Source organism: Cricetulus griseus, assembly GCF_003668045.3.
Source record: "Cricetulus griseus strain 17A/GY chromosome 1 unlocalized genomic scaffold, alternate assembly CriGri-PICRH-1.0 chr1_1, whole genome shotgun sequence".
Classification (NCBI taxonomy): domain Eukaryota; kingdom Metazoa; phylum Chordata; class Mammalia; order Rodentia; family Cricetidae; genus Cricetulus; species Cricetulus griseus.
Window position 1 is genome coordinate 152,083,249 of NW_023276807.1, and position 22,753 is coordinate 152,106,001.

Sequence of the window (22,753 nt, forward strand, 5' to 3'; positions counted from 1 at the left end):
AGCTCAAGTGTACTTCAAAAGGCTGAAATAGAGTGATAATGTCCAGGTCAGTTGTGATGAAGGAACACACAGAAAGCCTCCCTTGCGGTGATGCACCAGAGGAGGTCCATGTGTCTGTCCTCCCCACTTCAGTTACTCCCTTTTCTTCTTCTTTCCACCTTTAGCAAACTTCTGACAACAAAAGAGACAGCACTTTGTGATGATGAAGATCACAGTCACCACACAGGCAAGCAGGAATCCAAGCACATCCAGAGAGTGGTACTGGAACCAGGTGAGGTCATGTGCTGCCACACGAAGGTGCTTGGCTCCTTTATTGCGCATGACATACTCAACCCAGAAGACAGCTCTGTCCAGGGGCTTCACTGGCTGATCATGGTGAATTCTTGATAGCCGCATGGCATTCTCCTTATAGCTAAAGTCATCAACAGCAAAAAAAAAAAAAAAAAAAAAAAAAAAAAAAAAAAAAACCCAGTTAATTTACTGAAGTGATTGAAGCCAAAGAAAGGTTCTGGGGAAGCATCACTGAGAGTCAACAAACTCCATAGAGGAGCTCTAGGTACAGTGTGGTTTTCTTTGGGGTATGTAAGCTGGCAACTTCTGAGAAATTCTTTCCAAAACTGAAATGGGAAACATTTGGGGAAGGAAATCTTTGCAGCAGAACCAACATTCCTAAGCCCTTTCTAGCACTGTGGTGAGGTGGTTCTTACAGTTTGACGATGATCACATTGATGCTCTTGGGAAGAAATTGTGTCACAGTTCTTTGAAAACTCAATATAAACATTATTAGTAATTAAAAATGGCAACTTGTGAGAAAGGCAAATACTTTGCACAAGATGCCTTAAGGGCTGGGTTGTGTTTCATTGATGGCCTGTGTAGAATTCCAGAGGCTCTGAATTCAACACCCAGTTATACCCACAGAGACAGAATTCTGCACAGTAATGACAAGGATGAAGAGGAAGTGGTATTTGTCAGCCTTTTATTTCTTAACCTATTCTAATTGTGCCTGTGTGTGGCACTTAGGAGGTCCATGCAGCATGCATGGAGGTCAGAGGAAAGCTGTGGGAGACAGTGGTCTACTTTTACACTGTAACTTCTGGGAATTGATGTCAGAATGACAGACTGATCAGTGGCTGCAGAATGTGAAGGTATTACTTCCATAAGTGCATGCTGGATGCCATTCAGAACCACAACTACAGAAAGAACATGGATTTCCCTAATAATTACCCTGAGTTTCAGCTTTCTTACTATTAGGAATCTATTTAATGAAATAGCAAACAACATATCAAAACGATAGCTTCATGGTTTGAGTGGCACTTGTGATAGTTAAGAAGTGGAATTGAGTGAGGTGCCCAGTGTGGGATGATGGATAAAGGAGTTATGGTGTGAAAAACAGTTGAATATTATCAGCCATTATAAAGAAGGAAATCTTGTTCTTACAATAAGAAGGATAAAATTAGGGGATACCATACTAACTCATATAAGCTAGGCCCTAAAGTACTGGTTCTAAATCTGTGGGTCATGACCATCAGAAAACACATATTTCTAATGGTCTTAGGAATCCCCAATGATAAAGTTGTTATTTTCTGCTATTTCAAATGCAATTTTGCTACTGAGAACTGTCTTAGTTCCTAAGACCCACAGATTTAGAATTGCCTCCCTAAAGAAAAACTGTGCAAGTTCTCTGATTTCAGAGAACTGATTTCAGAGAAGTAGATTGTAGAACTGTGGGAACAGGCAATTCAGAATGGAGAAAGTGAGTGGGGATCAAGAGAGGTGAGCTAACATGAAGAGCCTGCCATTGATATCAGGATAGTGCTCTACAGTGAGTCAATGAGTGTGAGTTACAAATTACAGGACTGATTAAGTAATGAAGAGGGGATTATGAACATGAAATCACAAATGCACAAGGAGATGGAAATGGTAAGTGTACATGTTTGGTCATTACATATTACACATATGTATCTATATACACATGCATATGTATACCTAATTATTCTACTTGGGTATTAAGTGAGAATTATATAAAGAAAGAATAAGAGTTTCAGAAATTCAAGTCATTAAGTTGAAGTATTTTATAGTTTTTAGCTTCATTATTATTTTTGTTGATTTGATCCTATTTGTGCAAATTGTGTCCCATCATTTAGGAAGAGAAAATGTTTCCACTATCAAATTATTCTAAACTGTCTTCTTATACAATAAGTCCACAGGAACAGTTTGCAGTCTTGTTGACAGTAAAAGTTTCTTTTATAGAGATTAAATGGATTTTATATAGTTGTTGTTTTCAAACTTAGACTGGAGATCAAATTTATTTTACATTACCTTGCAGAGAACCTTTCTGGACTAGTGGCCATTTTAACAAAATTACTGTACTCACGAAGGGTCAGTTGTGACTGTCTTCACCGCATTGAACAAATCTGTACTGGACATTGTGAGAAAGTCCAGTCTAACACCTGCTCCTTTGATCTTCATGTGAACAACATTATCAAATTGGTCTCCAAACAAAGGAATTCCAATCATAGGAATCCCATGGAAGATCGCCTCATAGAGGCCGTTGGTGCCACCATGAGTTATAAAAACTCTGGTTTTAGGATGACCTAGGAAGGGAAGAGATTAAGGGCAAACATTAATCATAAGTTTGAGAAAGAAAATGGGAGGTAGGGGGAAAAGCATAGAAATGGCAAATACTCTCTAGATAACAATATCATAATAAAGGGATTGCACTGAATTCCTCCCATGTCTTAGAGGAAGGAGACCCACAAGTCCATGAGGATGATTGAAGGCCTCATAGGGGAGGTGGATTTTGGAAATAGAATGATTTTGTGAAATGGATAAAAAGGAAGAGCTCCTCTGATGTGGAGCAAACAGCATGTGCAAGCACAGGCAGTGTTTCAGGAGAATATTTTCTCCTAAGAAACTGTGAAGCCTTTGCTTGTGATAGGTTGCCTCCACATAGTGGGGGTCGGTTGCTCATGCTGATGTATGAGACTTAGGACAATCGATACTTCATCAGATATAAGACTGCCTTATGATATGGAGTTTTGGGAGAGTTAGAAAATGAAGAGTCATTCATGAGAGAATGCCATTCTCTCTGGCATCAGAAATTGGCATACCTTAGGGAAATGTAGATACAAAGGTATGGAATATGAAGTGAACAGAAACATAAAGAAGTGGCTTAAGTGTATCTGATTGATTATTACAGCAGAGATAGAAATGGATTTTCCCATCTTGAATGCCACTGTACACCATATTCATATCCTTTCTTTATCCATTTTCTCCAGGTCTAGATCAATGTTGTCATAAATGCATTAGTGTTGACATTCACCTTCCTGAGCAGCCATTCCTCATGTCTCAGCAGTCTCCTGATGCTTACCAAGAAGGTCATTCTGGGGGATCCATTTGTACAGCCGAGTGTTGGATCCCAAGGTGTCTGGCTTCTTGCCTTCAAATCGCCAAAGAACCTGTTAATGTGAAGCTAGCCTCTATTACTTTGGTCAAATATCAAGTTACTCCTGTTAGAATTCTGGCTAGATTAAGAAACAATGGAGATAAATGCCCAGTCTCTAAGAGCCAGGCAGTGTGGATGGATGATGGGAACCATGAAGAGTACCACAGCCAGGATGCAAGTGCCCTTCACTCTCCTGCATTTGTTCTCATGCTTATCCAAATTTCAGCATGCCACCTTCACATTTAGTCAACAGAATCTTAGGTAATGTTAGGTCCAATAATGTCAATCAGGAGGTAAGAAATGTGTGAGGACTGGAGAGATTTCTCAGTGGATAGCGCACTAACTATTCTTCCTGAGGACCCAGGTTCAATTCCCAGCACCTACATGGTAGCTCATGATTGCCTTTCTGCAACTTCAGTTCCAGGGGATCCGACACCCTCACAGAATAATAAATGCATGCCAATTACAATTCCAGTTCAGAAATTCACCAATGTTAGTAATATAGCTTTGATTTTTCCAATATATATTTATAGTAGTTTTTATTTTCCAAATTTATTATAAATCTTTTTTAATGATATTTGAGTTAGTTCACTTATCATCATTTTTATCATAGGTATTTTGTTAGATTAGCTTGACCCTGTCCAAACACATGGTCACCGTCTAAGTATGACACTGTCTAAGCACATGATCACTTCAAGAGAAAGTCTCTGTGTTACCTTCTATTTCAGCATTAAAAGCCTCAGTTTCCCAAGTGGACTTGGGGTTGGTAAGTCTTATCCTCTCTATTGCTTTGAATAGCAAGGAAAACATGGGCATGTAAAAGCTCAATTTTAATATGTAGGTAGTCACATTTGGTCAAAATTACAAAGGAACATTATACTATTAGGCAAACTCCATTTAAAAAAATTACATGTTCTACTTTTTCTAGTTTTTTATGGAAAAGAGATATTTTTCATGCAGTATTTTTATGATTATATTTTTTCAGTCCCTCCACTTCCATCCAAATCTACACCCTTTCTCTCATTCTCAGAAAACAAAGGGCAACCCCACATTCGACAGAGGGCTGATCTCCAAAATTTACAATGAACTCAAGAAGCTAGTCTCCAAAACACCAAATAATCCAGTCAAAAAGTGGGGTACAGAACTAAATAGACAATTATCAATAGAGGAATCCAAAAGACACATAAAGTGTTCATCATTCTTAGCCATTAGGGAAATGCAAATCAAAACAATTCTGAGATACCATCTTACTCCTGTCAGATTGGCCAAAATAAAAAACACCAATGACAGTTCATGCTGGAGAGGATGTGGAGAAAGGGGAACACTCCTCCACTGCTGGTGGAAGTGCCAATTTGTACAGCCACTTTGGAAATCAGTATGGTGATTCCTTAGGAACATGGAATCAATCTACAACAAAATCCAGCAATTCCACTCTTAGGCATATACCCAAAAGATGCACATTCATACAACAAGGACATCTGTTCAACGATGTTCATCACAGCATTATTTGTAACAGACAGAACCTAGAAACAACCTAGATGGCCCTCAACTGAAGAATGGATAGAGAAAATATGGTATATTTACACAATTGAGTATTATTCAGCGGAAAAAAACAATGGAATCTTGAAATTGGCAGGCAAATGGATGGAACTAGAAGAAACCATTCTGAGTGAGGTAACCCAGTCACAAAAAGACAAGCATCGTATGTACTCACTCATATGTGGATTGTAGACATAGAGTTAAGGATTGCCAGCCTGCAGTCCACGATGCCGGAGAGGCTGTTAAACAAGGAGGACCCTAAGAGAGACATACATGGTCCCCTGGAAAACGGGAAAGGGACAAGATCTCCTGAGTTAATTGGGAGCATGGGGGGAGGGGAGAGGGAACTAGGAGGATGAGAAGGGGAGAAGAGGAGGAGTGAGGAAGGCATGATGGAGCAGGGAGGTTGAGCTGGGGGAAGAACAGAAGAGAGCAAGATAAGATATAATGTAATACAGGGAGACATTATAGGTTTTAAGAGAAATCAGGCACTAGGGAAATGTCTGGAGAGCTACAAAGGTGACACCAACTAACAATCTAAGCAACAGAGGAGAGGCTACCTTAAATACCCTCTCCTGATAATGAGATTGATGATTAATTCATATGCTATCGTATAGCCTTCATCCAGCAGTTGGTGGAAGTAGAAGCAGACACCCACAGCTAAACCTTGAACTGATCTGAAATCCAGTTGCAGAGAAGGAGGACTGATGAGCAAAGGGGTCCATACCAGGCTGGTGAAACCCACAGAAACAGCTGACCTGAACAAGGGAGAGCTCTTGGCCCCCAGACTGATAGCTGGGAAACCAGCATGGGACTGATCCAGACCCCCTGAATGTGGGTGTCAGTGAGGAGACCTTGGAAATCTATGGGACCCCTTGTAGTGGATCAGTACTTTCGATACCATAGGAATGGACTTTGGGAGCCCATCACACATGGAGGGATACTCCCTAAGCTTAGGCACACTGGGGAGGGCCTAGGCCCTATCCCAAAGGATATGACAGACTTTGAAGACCTCCTATGGAAGGACTCATTCTCCCTTAGGAGCAGAAAGGTTATGGGATAGGTAGGGTGGTAGTTGGTGGTAGGTAGGGGAGGAGGAGATGGAGTGGGACCTGGAATTGACATGGAAAATAATTTTCTTTCTAATAAAAAAGGAAAAAAGTAAAAATACAAAAAAGAAAAAAGGGCATTAAATAATAAAAATAAAATCAGATAGAAGATGAATAAATGGGGTCTCTGGCACTGGTGCCAGGATTTATCCCTATTGCTTGAGTGGCTTTTTGGAGCCAATTTTCTTTGGAGGGTAACCTTGTTCAGCCTAGATATGGGAGGTGGGGGAGAGACTTGGTCCTGCCTCAAATTTTACTTTTTATTTCCTTCTTTTCTTTTTATAATTGTAATTAGACTAATTTTAAATTAGAAACAAGCTTCTTTTACATGTCAATGCCAGTTCCCTCTCCCTTCCCTCCTCCCCTGCCCCTCACTCCCTATCCTAACCCTCATCTGTTCCCCAGGGAGGGTGAGGCCTTCCTGGGGGAATCTTCAAAGTCTATCATATCATTTGGAGCAGGGCATAGGCCCTCCCCAATATGTCTAGGCTGAGAGAATATCCCTCTATGTAGAGTCAGCTCCTGAAGTCCATTTGTGAATTAGGGATAAATATTCATTCACTACCAGAGGCCCCATAGATTGTCTAGACCTCCAAACTGACATCCTCGTTCAGGGGGTCTGGATCATTCCTATGCTGTTTTCCCAGCTGTCATCTGGGGTCCATGAGAATTTACTTGTTCATGTTAGCTGTTTCTGTGGGTTTCTTCAGCCTCGTCTTGACCCCTTTGCTCATCAGGGAAATGCAAATGGTCCTGTCTCAAATTAATGTGCCAGACTTCCTTCATTCCCCCATGGAAAGCCTTACCCTTACCCTCTGTGAGTAGTGGATGGGGGATGGGCTGGGGGGGAGCAGGAGGATGGGAGGGAGTGGAAACTGAGATTGGTATGTAAAATGAGAAAAGATTGTTTCAAAATAAAAAATGATAAAAAGATAAACAAATAAAACAGAATAGCCCACATTCTATTTTTTAAAATAAGAGCTTATTGTCATTTATGTTTAAGTGAAAGACCCCTGCCCCTTAGCCCTTTCTTTCTCATGTTTGTCTCCTCTTCCTCCTGTCGGCGGCTTCCCCGATCCCCACCCCCGGCGGCCTTCCCCCGCCACCCGCCGCATGCCCGGCCCGAGAACAAGCACCAGGTGGGCCGGCCCGAGAACGAGCACCGGGTGGGCCGGCACGAGGGCGAGCACCAGGTGGGTCGGCACGAGAACAAACACCAAGTGAGCCGGCCTGGAGCCCTGCCCCTGAGCCCCCGCCCGATGAGAAACACTCCGTCCCAAGGTCTCCGCCCCCAAGGTCAGCCATCTGGACGCGGAGGGAGGGGGAATTGAGTCTGTTGTACCAGACACCAGACCTTGAGAATATGCTGATCTGGAATGGCTCTGTGTCTCATTTGAACCATCCAATAGAAATGATTCTGTATTTCGCCTCATTTGAAAGACTCTATGTTTCACCTCATTTGAATAACTCTGTACTTTGCCTCATTTGAATAACCCTGTATAGCGCCTCATATACATTGACCAATGGGAATAGCTCTGTACAATGCCTCATTAGAATTATCCAATAGAATCCCTGCTCCTAGCTTGCACCTTTTTCCCTATATAAGGACCCCTTTCCCTTGGCTCGGGGCGCTTGGCCTCACAGAAGCTAAGTCGCCCGGGTACCCGTATCTCCAATAAAGCCTCTTGCGGTTTTGCATCCAAGATCGTGGTCTCGTTGGTTCCTGAGTACGGGGGTCTCCTCCTACGAAAGTACCTCTTTGGGGGTCTTTCATAAGCAAGTGTTCTTCATGTGTGAGTGTCTATGTATGGCGGTTTGAATTGGTATGACCTCCATGGACTCATTTGTTTCAATGCGTGGTCAATAGGGTGTGGTACTACTTGGATGTTTGGTCCTGTCAGAGGAAGTGTGTCACTGTGGGAGCATATGCTCAAGTTTTGCCCAGTGTGGCACACAGTCTCCTTCTGCTACCCATGGATAAATATGTAGAACTCTGCTCCTTCTACAGAACTATGTTTATCTGCATGCCATTCCCTATGATGATAATAGACTAAAACTTTGAAATGGTAATCCAGCCCCAATTAAATGCTTTCCTTTACAAAAGTTGCTGTGAATATAGTGTCTCTTCACAGCAATAGAAACCCTAACAGCATGTATGTACATAGGTATGGAATGTGTGTGTGGGAATCATGACAGGCTGGATGAGGGCAATGGATCCCATGGAGATGCAGTTTTAGGCAGTCATGAGCTGACAAACATGAGGTCTCAGAAGTAAGCTCAGCTCCTCTGGTGAGCAACATATTCTTCAAGGATGAGGCACTTTTCTAGTCCCACAACTGCAAAATTTGGAGTGCTTCCTTGTTACTGGGCCAGTGCACTTACTGCTTATAATTTAAGTGCTGTATAAAAATATACTGTAATGTGTGCAGAGTCCTCAAATACCCTGCAATAAAATGGAGGAAGTAACAAAGTACATTCCTGAGCATATAAGACCTCCCAAACACCAAGTGCACAAGCACTTGTTAATTGCTTTTCTTTCTGAACACAATGTTAATCCAAAGTTATTAATCAAAAACACCGCCTACTATTTGGCATCTGTCCCTTGTATTTCTGTGTCACAGGTGACTTCAGAGATGAGCTAGAGCTATCAGGACATCTTCAATGTCACAGAGGTGGTCTCTGTAATCACACCTGAACAGGATGTGACCATCTTAGTGAGGATGAAACAGTGAGGCACTGTATCTCACCTTCTGTGGAATCTGGGCGAGACCTGCTGCAATCACATTGGCTCTTTCTTCTGTTAGATTACCCACCATGGATCCCAGGGAAAACACCACAACACCGTGTTCTCCAGAAGACTGGACAAAGTCTTCTATTTCCTGTTAATGAAATATCAGCCCATCACAAAGAGGAGCAACACCATGCCTCCTGCATAAAAACTGACCCCACTCTCCACAGGAAGACATCGAGTAGCATTAGAAATGTTAGAGGAGTGGGGTGCTTTAAAACTGTTCACATCCACATATAAGATGTACAGTTGCAGCCAACTGGACAGTTAGAGTTCTCTGTGTTACATGTATTCACATTCATACAAACAGTTCTGGAACATTTTCATGTTGAAAAGCAAGATTTGTTGATATTAAATTCAAAGTTGTCTTTCTCCCTTCTCAGTACCTTGGTAACCGTGCATCTGTTTTCTTTTTCTATATTTTGACCAGTCTTGATAGTTTGCATAAGGTTTTCTTCTTATTTCATTCCTGTCTTGTTCAGTGGCTGAGTTTACATTGTGTACTGTCATTAAAGGTCACACAATACATCTCTATACTCAAGGTTTTAAATATTTAGCCACAGTCTCAGTACACTCTTTTAAGTCCTCCCTCTGTCTTTCTCCTACTGCTCCTGCTGACATTGCCTTTCCCTTAATGTAAAGACAGAGTTTCTTGTATACAGCGATGGCCTGCATAGAACTTAGAAATCTCTTTGCTTTTAGATGTCTCTGTTACTATATGCATCTTAATTAGTTTTGAAAACAGGCACATTGTCTTTTGGTTAAGATCAGATTGTATGTGGCTATCCTTGCAGAACTAAGGGATGGGGGTCTCCAGAGACAATTCTTTCCAGAGCAGAAAACAACTTTCACTTTTCTTGCATCATAAAGTTTTATGTTAGTTAAAATCACAAATCATTCCTCTGACCATTGAAAGCGATATCATCCTATGAGCTTACACAATTCATTTACAATCATTAACTAAGGGCAGGTTTTAGTGATCAGAGACATACTGAGTTTTCTTCACTAAGCAAAACTATTTCCCTATGTGTACTCCATCTCTCCTCTTTACTTTCACTGCCAGGCCACTTAGCCTTTCCTCACTGTAACATTTCCATAGTTTTGTTGCTTGCTCAAAGTTTGTCTTTGAAGTAAAATTGCTGGTGTTTCTGGGTAAGTCTGTGCACACTTTGTGTCTCTGTATACTCAGCACTTTCCTGTGGAGTGTCCCTGTCACTTGTCTGTATGTTCTGCATGAATTACTGAGATTTTCTCTGTGCTGAGTAGTGCTCAGATGTCCCTATCCTCGCTTTCAATGGTCAGAGGAATGATTTGTGATTTTAACTAACATAAAACTTTATGATGCAAGAAAAGTGAAAGTTGTTTTCTGCTCTGGAAAGAATTGTCTCTGGAGACCCCCATCCCTTAGTTCTGCAAGGATAGCCACATACAATCTGATCTGCCCCTATCCTCAGATGTCCCACAGGGCTCCATAGAGGAAATTCAGACTCTTGCAATGTAATAGATACATGTTTCTACTGGCTACTTTCTTTTTCTAAATTTCTGTGGCACTTTGAGTTTGACATACATTCTGAAGGAATAAAATATAATCATTCCTGATGAAGTAAATGCAAGGAAAATAGAAGCAAGCAAACAGGAATATATCTACCTTAGGCAGAGGCTTGGCAGGTCTGCAATGCAGTCCTCCAACAAAATCAAAATTTGGTAACACAGGGTGAGGAAATTCCAGATCCCAGTAGGTTCGGATGAGCCATATATCTGCCTTCCCCATTATCTCCAGGAGTGTTGTGGGTCTTCCTGAAGAGGAATCAGAACAGTTAATGTACAACAGGTGACAAAAATATCAGGTGAAGATGATTATGTCAGGTAGTCTTCTGAAATCACTTTTGATAATGTAGCCAGAGTTGTTTACATCTCTGTGGCTCGGATAGTGTGTGTGTGTGTATGTGTGTGTGTGTGTGTGTGTGTGTGTGTGTGTGTGTGTGTGTGTTGGGATTTTTCAGCAGAGAGAGAACTCTAGGAAGAAAAAAGCAGAGTTGCCAGCCAGACATGGAGACAAAAGAGGAGATGCAAGATCTAAGAGAAGTAATGCCATGTGGCAGAACATAGATTAATATAAATGGCTTAATTTAAGTTGTAAGAGTTAGTTGAGAGAAGCCAAAGATCTTTCATAATTAATACTAAGTTACCGTGTCTTTATTTGGGAGCTGGCAGGTAATGAAAATGTTACTATAAACCTTAAATAAAGGTAAAAGTGTAGAGAGTATTGACTCCACAATTTTCTCTCTGAATTCCACATGTGTGCCTTGACACACAATCTCCCAATCAGTGCACAAATAAATAATAATGATAACAATGATGGTGATTATAAACACCACCAAGGTAGCACAGTTTTAAAATAGCTAATAAATGCCTGTGTACTTGCTTAGAGAAACCCAAAAAACATTGCTTGGTGAGTATGTGTATTTCTGAAATATCCTGTGCAAGTCATAGCCAAGCCTTTGCAGTTGACCTTGGGACATAAGCTTTTCTACAATGCTTTGAATTTCACAGACTTCTCACTATTTCACCTAGGAAAGATAAATCCTTCTGCTGTCAATCCTGTTGTTTCAAGTTCACCTTCAATGACACAGCAATTGAGAATGCAACAATCCCATCTGAACAGGTACTCACTTAATACTTCAGTGTAAAGCTGATTCCACTTCTTTTCATTAAATGTTTGGAACCAGAAGTCAAAACAAAGCACATAGAGTACAGTTTGTACCCTCTCCATGAACGTCATCTGATCACTCAATTCTGACAGACCAACAGGCACATAGGAAGGAGGTAGTGGGAGTCCTCAACTGTACGTTTCATATGTGGAGCCAAGAAAGAATTGCAGACTGAACACAAGTGGTATCTTGAGAATATCACCTAGCAGGTCACCACAGGGCATGAAGGGATTTACTACGATGATATCAAAACTCGAATTTTATAGCTTTGTCATGAGTTCCTTGTTAAAAACTACATCTTTGCAGAGAATGCTTCTAATGCAAGTCTTGCAACATTAAAAAGTATCTCCAATATGATTGCTTTGGCAGCTTATAAATGTATAGTGCATTTATTGATTGATTCTAGCACATGATCCTCTACACCAGCCATAGAAAAGGTGGAAAGGTACGTGTCAAATTTAATAGCAGATGTGTCATCAACCTCATAAGAAAGGGAAGCCAAAGGTCTCAGAACAGTCACTTCTTGTCCCTTGTTCACAAGCTCATCTAGCATTGTCTTTAAGTTGAACCAATGGCTGTATTCCATTGGCCACACCAGCTTCCTAGCACTCCCAGATCCAAGGAAGTCATTCAACTGTAGCAGGAGCAGGGCTGCTGTCATTTTCACAGACACCTTGGTTAAATTCAGAGCTACCTTTGAAATGGTGATGACTCAACTCTTGTAGATATAGACAGAGTAATAATCAGCCAGTAAAGTATAACTTGTACTCACTAAAGTAATTATATGTGGTTTAGTCACAGCCTCTGGATGCCAAGTGTGAAAACCAGGAGGCATATGTGAACATGTGAAATGATTCCTGATTCTTAGTGACCTTGAGTGAGTAATTTATGTTTGTTATGTTAGAGATTGTTTTTCTTTTATTCTTCTCTCATATATAACATCCTAACTGCAGTTTTCCCTCTCTCCACTCCTCCCAGTTCTTCCCCCAACCTCTCCTCTCCTCCAGATACACTCCACCTCTATTTTCATTAAAAAAGGGAGTAGGCCTCCCAGGGATATCCACTGAACATGGCCTAATAAGTTACAATAATAGGAGGCAAAACTCTCTTATCAAGGCTGATCTAGGCAACCCAGTAGTTGTAAAAGGCTCCTAAATGTAAGCAAAAGAGTCAGAGATACATCCCATTCCACTGGTGGGAGTCTCACAAGATTGCCAAGCTACACAACCATAAGTTATATGTAGAGGACTTAGCTCAGATTCATACAGGATCATGAGAGGGAGCCCATACCTGGAACTGTTTGGATAGCCAGGAACCAGAGGCAGGACAGTCTAGAGACCCAGGATAGAACCAAACATGTCTGGCAAAAATTCAGTGAAATGATTCCTAATGATATGCTATTATACTTATAGGTTGGGGCCTAGCTCAAGTATCATCAGACAGGGCATCATTCAGCAACTGATGGGAACAGACGCAGAGACACTAGGTGGAGCCAGAAGGATAGAGGACACCACAGGAACATTGCTCACAAACTCATCTAAGCAGGGCTCGTAGGGGCTCACATAGCCTTAAATGGTATATTAGAAATTTTAAAACAGTTCATACCAGTGAAAAATTTACACACACACACACACACACACACACACACACACACACACACACACACACATATCCTGAAATAAAGGCAGCACTTTTGAGTCAGAATTTTTTCTATTACAATTTAGTGACTTTTTCCCATATGAATGCGTATGACATGTCAATCATGTATCATATCACTCATGAATTTTAGAACTATTCTCCAGATGTTCATAGCATAATCTTTTGATTAATTATGAATCAACCATTGTAACAAAGTATAGAGATGTTTATTATCCCAAATATAACTGCACTCTTTTTACCCTTTCCACTTGATTCAGTCTCTGCTAACTTATCTACTTCTGTATGTATGGTTTTCTTACTTTGAGCATATAAATTGTAATATGGGTGGCATTTTTCATTTGGTTTCAATATTTCTCAAGTTTTTGAGGACTCTTCATGTTATAATACGCATGTGAATTAGTTTTTGTAGTCATCAAATCGAATAAGATAAGACCACACTTGTTTATTCATTTCTGAATTGATTGATTTTTTGTTCCCTATATTTGACCACTATAAATGTTGATGTTATTTATTAAAATAATTGTTTTTATATAATATATTCTGATCACAGTTTCCTGTCCCCCTCTCCTTCCAACTTTTCAACTCATCCAACTCCATGACTTTTTTCTCTCTTTAGAATACAAACAGACAAACAAACAAATCAAAATTAAAACAAAACAAAATACCAAAGAAAATGTAGAACTGTGTGTGCATTGTGGTGATATTTTGCTTGAACAAATAAAGCTTGTGTGAAGATCAGAGGATGGAATTTGCTGCTAGCTAACCATATATGTTGGATGGTCTGTATAGACAGACAGGAAGTGATATGACTGGGCACAGTCATGAAGTGTAATGGCTGGGCATAGAGAGAGGATACAACCAGGAAGAAACAGGAACTCACTCTCTTTACTGCTGGAAAGCTAATGGGGTAAATGCGGCTTTAGCTTGCTCCTTCTTCTCTCTAATCTCTCAGCATTTTCCTCTACATACAGACTCTAGGTTTTTATTATTTAGACCAATTAAGAACTCCATTTATGTGTCTGGAGGCATCACCATCCCTGACTTCAAACTCTATTACAGAGCTACATTCCTGAAAACAGCGTGGCATTGGCACAAAAATAGACAGGTAGATCAATGGAATCAAACTGAAAACCCTAATATTAACCCACACACCTACGAACACCTGATTTTTGACTAAGAAGCTAAAATTGTACAATGGAAAAAAGAAAGTATCTTCAACAAATGGTGCTGGCATAACTGTATGCTGGCATGTAGAAGACTGCAAATAGATCCATGTCTATCACCATGCACAAAATTTAAGTACAAATAGATAAAAAACCTCAACATAAATCCAGCCACACTGAACTTCTTTGAAGAGAAAGTATCAAAGTGGTATTTTTGAACAAATTGGTACAGGAGACTGCTTCCTGAACATAACACCAGTAACACAGACACTGAGATCGACAATTAATAAATGGGACCTCCTGAAACTCAGAAGCTTGTGTAAAGCAAAGGACACAGTCAACAAGACAAAATGGGAGCCTACAGAATGTGAAAAGATGTTCACCAACCCATATCTGACAGAGGGCTGATTTCCAAAATATACAATGAACTCAAGAAGCTAGTCACCAAAACACCAAATAATCCAATTAAAAAGTGAGGTAGAGAACTAAATAGAGAATTCACAATAGGGGAATCTAAAATGGCTGAAAGACACATAAGAAAGTGCTCAACATCTTTAGCCATTATGGAAATGCAAATCAAAACAACTCTGAGATACCATCTTGCACCTGTTACAATGGCCAAAATCAAAAACACCAATGACAGTTTATGCTGGAGAGGATGTGGAGAAAGGGGAACACTCCTCCACTGCTGGTGGGAGTGCCAATTTGTACAGCCACTTTTGAAATCAGTATGGTGATTCCTCAGGAAAATGGAATCATTTCCTACCAGGCAAATGGATGGAACTAGAAGAAACCATTCTGAGTGAGGTAGCCCAGTCACAAAAAGACAAACATGGTATGTACTCACTCATATATGGATTTTAGACATAGAAAAAAGGAATACCAGCCTACAACTCACACTGCCAGAGAAGCTAGGAAACAAGGAGGACCCAAAGAAAGACATAATGGTCCACCAGACAAGGGGAAAGGGATAAGATCTCCTCAGCTAATTGGGAGAGTGGGGGGAGGGGAGAGGGAGTTAGCAGAAAGAGAAGGGGAGAAGAGGTCATGAGAGAGCAGGAAGATTGAGTCAGGGGAAGAATAAAAGAGTGCAAGAAAAGAGATACCATAATAGAGGGAGTCACTATAGGTTTAAAGAGAAATCTGGCACTAGGGAAATGTCCAGAGATCTATAAAGTTGACCCCAACTAACAATATAAGCAATAGTTGAGAGGCTACCTTAAATGCCTTTCCCTGATAATGAGATTGGTGACTACCTTATATGCCATCCTAGAGTCTTCATCCAGTAGTTGATGGAAGCAGAAGCAGACACCCACAGCTAAACACTGAGCTGAACTCTGGAATCCAGTTGCAGCGAGGGAGGAGTGATGAGCAAATGGGTCAAGACGAGGCTGGAGAAACCCTCAGAATCAGCTGACCTGAACAAGGGGGAGCTCATGGACTCCAGACTGATAGCTGGAAAACCCTTTCTTATTTCTAATGGTGGTATTTAGAGATATAAAACTCCCTACAGAACGAGTTCCAGGGTAGCCAAAGATACACAGAGAAACCCTGTCTCAAAAATTAAAATTAAAATATAAGAAATAGGGTAATAAAAGCTTCATAATGATGGAAAATACACAGAGAGTCTGGATAATGTATGTTGTGTTGTCTTTGAATTGCTTGACTGCCCAGAAAGGGCAACAGCTGCTAAATGACATTTGATTATAAAGTTGCTGGATTAGTCCAACATATATATTTTGAAAATGTCTTTACTTCAAAATTTAATTCAAAAGATATGATACCTTGGAGAAGAGGTTTTGCTTTTGTTTCCACAGTAAATGATAGGTTGTGGATTCCTTCTGCATTAAGAAAAATAGGTTTGATTGAAGAAGACCCCCTGAAAAATCTCCAAAGGGAATGGATGGCCCAGATGATCCAACATTTCAGACCACCTCTCTTGCAGTTTCTTCTGAGTTCTGCATGTAGAACAGCTTCAAGGCTTATGATTGAGATGATCCAGCCTCACAGAATACTGTAGTCAGAACTTGACCATAATCCTAAATTTTCCCCCTAAAATTACCAGCAACCCAAATCAGCAGGAAGTAGCCTAGAAAACTATGCCCATATTCCTAAAAAATGGATTATGGGTGTTTGTCTTTGTTCAGCATGTTGGTTACAAGCTGTTATGGATAATTGTCAGGAAAAAGCTAAACAAAGGATATTAGATTCAGGGTTCTTGTTTTGAAAAGAAAAAAAAGAGAGGAATGATGTGCGATAATGTTCTTGTTCACTGTAAAGCTTTGTCATTCATATAGGTTTAATAAAATGCTAATTGGTCAGTAACCAGGCAGGAAGAATAGGCAGAGCTACCAGATTAAGAGAATTCTGGAAAAAGGAAAGCCAGGGAAGCAGTCACCAGCCAGACATAGAGGAAGCAAGATGAGAATACCTTACTGAGAAATGGTACCAAGCCATGTGCCTAAACATAGATAAGAATGATGTGTTAATTTAAGTTGTAGGAGCTAGAAAGTAAGCCCGAGCAATAGGCCAAACAGTTTATAATTAATATAAGACTCTGTGTGTTTATTTTGAACTAAATGGCTGCAGGACAGAAACCTTCATCTACAGTGCATCACACACACACACACACACACACACACACACACACACACACACACACACACACACACACTACAAAAAGAAATCACAGCATACAAGCAAAAGGCCAGTAAAATAAAGAAAGCCCAAACAGGTCTTTGCTAGTCATCCTCCATGGCCGGTGGGTGAAAGACCCGAGCTAACATGGGATTAGCTCGTTAAACAACAAGAAAGCCTCATGATGTTTGCAGCAAAAAAAGAAAGCCCAAACAAAGTAATATGAGACAAACACACACACACACACACACACACACACACACACACACACACACACACAACCAAAACCCAAATAACTCTACAAAACATCAATGAGCTTGTGCTTGTTTTGTGTTGGCCATCTACTACTGAGCATGGAGGCTACCTTTAAGTGTGGTTCATATATCCAGTGAGATTCTAATGGAAATCACTAATTTTTACTTAGAGAGCAGTTTTCAGTTGGAGATAGCTTTGTGGTTAGGATGGGAGCTCATTGCCATTTTTCTCTCTCCACACCGAGATCCTGTATGGCTTGAACCTGTGTCTGTCCTGTACATGCTGCCATGGTCTTTGTACTTACTACTTACTACTTGGTGTTACAAAGTCTCTCACTCTCTGCACATTATCCTGTTGTGAGTCTCTGTATTAGTTCCCATCCACTGCAAGTGGAATTTTTCCTGATGATGGGTGAGCAAGTCACTGATCTATGGGTACAGCAAAATGTCTTTAGGAGTCATTTTATCCCTATGTTCCTTTAGCAGGACTATAGTATTTGGTTTTTCCCTTGGCCCATTGTCTATATAATTTCAGGTTATTTGTCACCAGAACACTGCCAGGCATGGGTTCCATCTCATGAAGTGTGCTTTAAATCCACTCAGAATGGTTGGTTGTTATTACAACATTTGTGCCACTGTTGCTTCAGTGTATCATGCAGTCAAGTCACCTCTGTAGATCTAAGAGTTTATAGCTGCGTTGGTGGTCATGTTTCTCCTCTGATGGGTTGCAGAGTAGCTTTAGTACCATGAATACTAGTCAGTAAAAGCAAAGGCTCTATGCAGGCACTAGCTCAACTTCTCCATTTTCAATGAGTTAAATAAGTGCGATCTTCAGCAATAGGGCCTTGGGGACCAAACAATAGCCTTGACAATAATCAGAGTTGTTTGGGTGTTTCTATGGGGCCTCTTTTGGCAAACAACTCATATAATCCACTCATGGCACTGGAAGTTTCTTTTTGTGCTGAAAGATTTCTAGTCTCCCTAATTATTTGACAATTCTACTTACATTTTTTCATAACTATATATTTTAAAAAGCTTCTATAGTAGAAGGTTTCCATGCAACCATGCAAATGCCCCTTGGATTTGTTTTACCTCTGTATTCTATCACTTACTCCCCTCTTCCCAATGTCTTCTTCATTCAGCCCTACTTCAGTCTTCCCACTGACTCTCCATAACTATATATTGTATTGCTCCTTCTTTGGGAGATCCTCATCTCTCCCTAGTCCCTTAATCTATACCACCTCTGTGGTTTTACATCTTGTAGCATGCCTACTGAAGGCTTAGAAGCTAACACTATAATATTGTCTGTTTGGGTCTTGGTTACCTCTCTCAACATGATTTCCTAGATCCATCTATTTATCTATGACTTTCATAATTTAGTTTTTTATAGTCTGAATAATATTCTGTTATGTAAACACACCACATTTTCATTAACCACTCATCAGTTGATGGATATGTAGGCTGTTTCCAATTTCTGGATACTATGACTAGAGGAGCAATGTCATAGATGAGCCAGTGTTTCCTTATTAAGATGTAGAATCCTTTTGATATATGCTCAAGAGTGTTATATTTGAATCTTGAAGTATCACTTCGCATTTTCCTGAGGAATTCCCACACTGACTCCCATAGATCCTATACAAGTTTGCATTCCCACTAGCAATGGATGAGTTTTCCCTTTTCCCATATCCTTGCCAGCATGAGCTGTCATTTTTTGTTGATGTTAGCCATTCTGACTGGTTTTAGATGAAATCTGAAAGTGGTTTTAATTTCCCTTTCCCTAATAATGAAGGAAGGCTATTGAATGCTTCCTTAATTGTTTCTCAGGCGTTTGTGTTTCATCTTTCTTGAGAATTCTCCATTTAGTTCAGTACCACATTTTAAAATAGTTATTTGATTTCTTTTCTTTCTTTTTTTTTGGCTGGGATATAAAGCTCATTTGCATGTATCTGTGTACCTGTATGTATGTATGTATGTATGTATGTATGTATCATCTATCTATCTATCTATCTATCACCTATCTATATCTTTGTGTATAATATTTGATACAAGTTTATAATATTGTAATACATATGTTTCTCATATTGTAACATATATTTCTCATACTTAGGCTTACAGATATATAAAGTCACTGTGCAAGTAACTTGGGAGAATATATCACATCTGTAACACACATTGGAAATTCTTGATTATCATATACCAAAATATGCTATTGAAGTATAATCAATGTCAAATGAATTCTATTTGTCATACTCAGGGAAAATCTTTTTTTGGAACTATCCATCTAGTTTGCCCTGTGTAAATGCTGGAACCTTGATGTGTGCTCCTCTAAGGGAAGTGAGAATTTTTTACTGTTTTGTTTTGTTTTGAAATTTTCTGATGGAGCTCAGGGTGGTCCCTATGTCACTATGTAGCCAAAATTGACCTCTTCCTCCACACCTCAACTGCAGGGATTACAGTGTAAACATTTGTGGGGATTTTGTTTCAGGATTTCATTTTGAGACAGGGTCTCACTATATCACCCTGACTGACCTCCAAGAAAAATTTCCATTTTGCCTGAGTTCCTTGTTATATCATACTGCTCTTGATTTGTGACTGACAGTGTAATAATTAGGTCTCTGTAAGTTTGTTTGCAGATAATAAGGATAGCAAGTCTTAAGATATGGAAAGAGAGTTGTTTGGTCATTGTGTATATTTTTAAAAACTAAAATGTAAAAATTATTTCTACACTTCAATGGTATACATTTTAAACACAATTTCAACCTTCCTAATGAATACATATAGATTCTCCAAAATTCCGAATTCATCCATTTTCTGTGCTTGTTGCATAGTGTATTCACAGCTGTGCAGAAATTTAGTAGGTGAAATGAGAAAATATTTCAAGGTATAAATGGGAAAACTAATTTATATAAATAAAAAAATCTAAATGCTATGTACATACCTATCTAGAAATATGTATTAGTCTTCAGTATATATGTGTAAATCATGAAGACATCTACTTTGTTTAAAGCTACTGCTTTAGGGGCTAGTGAAATGGATTAGAAGGTAATAGTGTTTACTATGCAAGCACAATGACTTGAGTTCAGTACCCTTACAAGCCTGAACACCTAAATTCATCCTGAAATCCAAATAAAGACAGAGGTAAAAACTCTTTAAAGTTTAATCTGGCCTCCACATATGCAATAAAAGCTCCACCCATGACACAAGTACCAATGTTACTCATGATAATGGTAGCAATGACAACAATATAATAATAAAAAGAAATAATGCTACAATCCAGGGACAGCTACTGTTTTATTACATGAGGAAAAATGGTTTGTGGATAAGTTATTTCTTAGAGAAGTTCTCAAAGTTTTGTTTTGTGGGCGTGTGCCTTTCTGAAGTCTCGTGATGATGTCATCAAGGCTTTGCCATTGACTTTGAGACATAACGTTTTCCACAATGCTTTCAATTTAGGAGATAATTTTCAAAGACTTTTCACCACTTTACTTAGGAAAAATAAATCGTTCTGCACCCAATCCTCTTATTTCAAGTTCACCTTCAATGACACAGCAATTGAGAATGTAACAATCCCAATTGAACAGGCACTCACCTAATACTTCAGTGTAAAGCTGATTCCACTTCTTCTCATTAAATGTTTGGAACCAAAAGTCAAAAAAAAGCACATAGAGTACATTTTGCACCCTCTCCATGAACGTCATCTGATCACCCATTTCTGACATAGCAGGTGGCACGTAGGAAGGAGGTAGTGGGAGTCCTCCACTGTACTTTTCATACGTGGAGCCAGGGAAGAAGCGGAGACTGAACACAAGTGGTGTCTTGAGAATCTCAGCCAGCAGATCACTACAGGGTATGAAGGGATCTGCAAGGATGACATCAAAGCTTGAGGTTTGTAGTTTTGTCATGAGTTCCTTGTTGAAAACGACATCTTTGCAGAGACTCTCAAAATAATCTGAATACAACCAAACCACTTCCTGCAACATTAAAAAGTATCTCCAAAATGATTTCTTTGGCATCTCATTAATTTGTTTCCTGATTGACTCCATGAAAAGTTTCTCTACATCAGCCGTGGAATATGATGAAGGGTATGTTTCAAATTCAATAGCAGATGTGTCCTCAACCTCATAAGAAAGAGAAGCTGAAGGTATCAGGACAGTCACTTCATGACCTTTCTTCACAAGTTCATCTAGAATTGCCCTTAAGTTGAGCCAATGACTGTATTCCATTGGCCACACCAGCACATTCCCACCATTCCCAGATCCAAAGAGGCCACTCAGCTGTAGCAGAAGCAGGGCTGCTGTCATTTTCACAGACATCTTGGTTTAAGTTCAGAGCTGTATTTCAAATGGTGATTGCTCAGGTCCTGCAGATATAGACAAGAGTAACAATCAATTAGTTAAAGTGTAACTTATATCCCTGAAAGCAAATACACAAAGAACAGTCACAGCCTCTGGTTGCCAGATGAAAAATAAAGGGGCAGATGTGAACCTGTGAAATGACTCCTGGTTTTCAGTGACCTTGAATATATAATGTACTTGGAGAACAATGAAAAGTAATCCCTCTCCTTTACCCCCCCTCCCCTCCCGCTGTCCCCTCCTACGGAAAAAACTGCTGAACTGAACCAACCAGTGTATTTCAAAGATGTGCTGACCTCGGTATGGAAACCTGGACATGTGTTACGTTGGGGTAGGGGTTTTGCATGTGTCTCCACAGGAGAAGAAAATCTTTGGATACCATCAAAATTGATCAAGATTCGAGTTAAGGAAGACAACCCTCTCGACAAGGATGACTGACAGGTATTTACTGAGGAACCCTCCTCCAGAAGTCAAAGGACATTACATGTGTGGATACTTAAGGAAAGAACGTAGCTTTACCCATCGAACAAAAGGAATGTGCCATACGGTAAAATTTACAGCTGTCTCTCAAAAAACTCTATGTCTCTTCATTTCCTAGTCCCTATTCAATTAAATCGATGCTGGATTTAGAGTTGGATTTGGCTTTCCTACTCTAAAATCCAAGCATGTTATTTAACATTTTAAAGTTTCTATGTTATATCAAGAAGCCAATTGCTGTAATACAGAATAAATGAAGAATAAGAGGACTGTCTTTGTCTTTTCTTGGCTCTTTCTTTCAAGGCCTACAATCTCTCATAATTGTTGTTCTTTAAGGATTGCCTTTCCCAGTACACATACATGAATAAACAAACATTTCTCTGATGACACTTATGTTTGAGTCCCATACAGCCAACAAGAACCAGCCTGACAGCAATCCCTGCATGCTCCAGAAAAAGAATTGGACTACACCTCCCCGACTGCACTGGATTCAACTCACTCTGTTTCGACTGACACTCCAACCAGAACCTCGAGTAATGACTTCAATCAAGTTGAGGATTTCAACATAGATCTTCAGTCAAGCAAATCTCATCTAACATGGACTAGACATAACTCATTA

The 22,753-nt window shown here is 39.8% G+C and overlaps 1 protein-coding gene across 2 annotated transcripts; it reads right to left on the bottom strand.

The window, feature by feature from the left end:
• Positions 1 to 132: 132 nt before the first annotated feature.
• On the bottom strand, positions 133 to 21,618 carry LOC100751798 (UDP-glucuronosyltransferase 2B31). 2 transcript variants are annotated; one of them, XM_035452794.1, is made up of 6 exons: positions 21,147 to 21,618; positions 10,530 to 10,678; positions 8,841 to 8,972; positions 3,371 to 3,458; positions 2,375 to 2,594; positions 133 to 412 (listed from the first exon to the last, which is right to left on the bottom strand). In XM_035452794.1, the coding sequence occupies exons 1-6, from the start codon at positions 21,616 to 21,618 to the stop codon at positions 133 to 135; spliced, it is 1,341 nt and encodes a 446-aa protein (XP_035308685.1). The 2 variants fall into 2 exon arrangements, with proteins under 2 accessions (XP_035308685.1, XP_027246799.1); XM_027390998.2 differs by having other exon boundaries at positions 20,895 to 21,618.
• Between the last annotated feature and the right edge of the window lie 1,135 nt (positions 21,619 to 22,753).

Excerpts from the sequence above, each read along its gene's own strand:
- LOC100751798 (XM_027390998.2), bottom strand. The coding sequence starts at position 21,618 with ATGTCTGTGAAAATGACAGCAGCCCTGCTTCTGCTACAGCTGAGTGGC. Across the intron at positions 10,679-20,894 it reads GCTTTACACTGAAGTATTAG|GAAGACCCACAACACTCCTG; the intron begins GTGAGTGCCTGT and ends ATTCCTCTTCAG. Across the intron at positions 3,459-8,840 it reads TCGCCCAGATTCCACAGAAG|GTTCTTTGGCGATTTGAAGG; the intron begins GTGAGATACAGT and ends TCACATTAACAG.